At 51.9% G+C, this 1,250-nt stretch overlaps 1 protein-coding gene across 3 annotated transcripts in view; it reads right to left on the bottom strand.

Annotated features, from left to right (window-relative positions):
* Nucleotides 1-1,250, bottom strand: part of rnpepl1 (arginyl aminopeptidase like 1) — a 12,213-nt gene that overhangs the window by 3,966 nt on the left and 6,997 nt on the right. For 2 of the 3 annotated variants that reach the window (XM_046075002.1, XM_046075003.1), the window contains exons 7-9: nt 696-808; nt 280-388; nt 18-196 (exon numbers count right to left, since the gene is read on the bottom strand). In XM_046075002.1, coding sequence (XP_045930958.1) covers nt 18-196; nt 280-388; nt 696-808 — 401 coding nt within the window. The remainder of the gene's footprint in view (nt 1-17; nt 197-279; nt 389-695; nt 809-1,250) is intronic. The other variant, XM_046075004.1, reaches the window with a different exon arrangement.

Raw genomic sequence — 1,250 nt, 5'->3', positions numbered from 1 at the left:
TCCAGGAACAGGACGATCTGGAAGGTGCTCCAGGCCGACAGGTCAAAGGTGGAGACGGTCTTCTGGTCGGGGGCGGAGCCGCTCCTCCACAGGTCGCACAGATCCTGGACCGGCTGGGTCAGAGCGCCCCCTGCTGACAGATCCGGCTCATACAGAGGAGGGCCACACCCGCTGAGCCAGCGCTCGAACTCCAGACCTGACACACACACAGACAGGAAGTGATGTCACCGCTTCGGTCAGCATCTCTGTGAATGAGTCATGAATGAGCCCCACCCCCACCTTCTCTCTGGGCGACGGCGGCGTCCTTCAGGTCCGGGAAGTAACCCAGGAAGTAGTCGATCAGGTCCTGAGCCACCACGCTCTTAAAGTTAAACTCCGAGATGTAGTCCTGAAAACACACACACAGTAACACACAGTGACACACACACAGTAACACACAGTGACACACAGTGACACACACACAGTAACACACAGTAACACACAGTGACACACACACCGATATGTCACCTGATCACATTCATCACTTCCTGCATTGACTTTGTATGTAATCTGCTATTAGCTAGTTAGCTCAGTTAGCGTGTGTGTGTGTGTGTGCGTGTGTGTGCGTGTGTGTGCGTGTGTGTGCGTGTGTGTGCGTGTGTGTGCGTGTGTGTGCGTGTGTGTGCGTGTGTGTGCGTGTGCGTGCGTGCGCTGACCCTCAGGAAACAGTCGAAGCGCCTGACGTCTCCACAGAGCTGCGACAGGTAGGAGACGAAGCAGAAACCTTTCTCGTAGGTGAACAGGTTCATCAGAGAGCTGGGGTTCACACCTGGAGCAGAGAGAGAGGGTCACTGTGATGTCATCTCACCTGCAGGGTTCAGTCTGTGTACAGGTGTGTGTAGAACAGGTAGCTCAGTGCTGGCCCCTAGTGGCAGCACACAGACACGCTAACTGCTAACTGTGCTAAAGCAGACAGCATCTCAGCTAAGCTAAGCTAAGGCTTATAATAACCTAACCAGTTAGCCAAGACAGGCTAATTACTAGCAGCACTGGATAATGATTAAACTACACAAAGTATATCTAATACTCATGTGTACAACAAATACTTTTAAAGACCCTGAACCTTTAGTAGCAGTACTACGTCTACATAACATAGCTCAGAGCTGCTAATGCTAAGCTAACAATCACCCAGCTAATGTAAGACAAGCTAGTTATTAATTAACTCTATAGCTCAGATGTCCCAGTGCTGATGGGGGGGGGGGGGGGGCACC

Source organism: Micropterus dolomieu, linkage group LG17 (genome assembly GCF_021292245.1).
Source record: "Micropterus dolomieu isolate WLL.071019.BEF.003 ecotype Adirondacks linkage group LG17, ASM2129224v1, whole genome shotgun sequence".
Taxonomy (NCBI): Eukaryota; Metazoa; Chordata; class Actinopteri; order Centrarchiformes; family Centrarchidae; genus Micropterus; species Micropterus dolomieu.
This window is presented reverse-complemented; position numbering and strand designations above follow the sequence as displayed.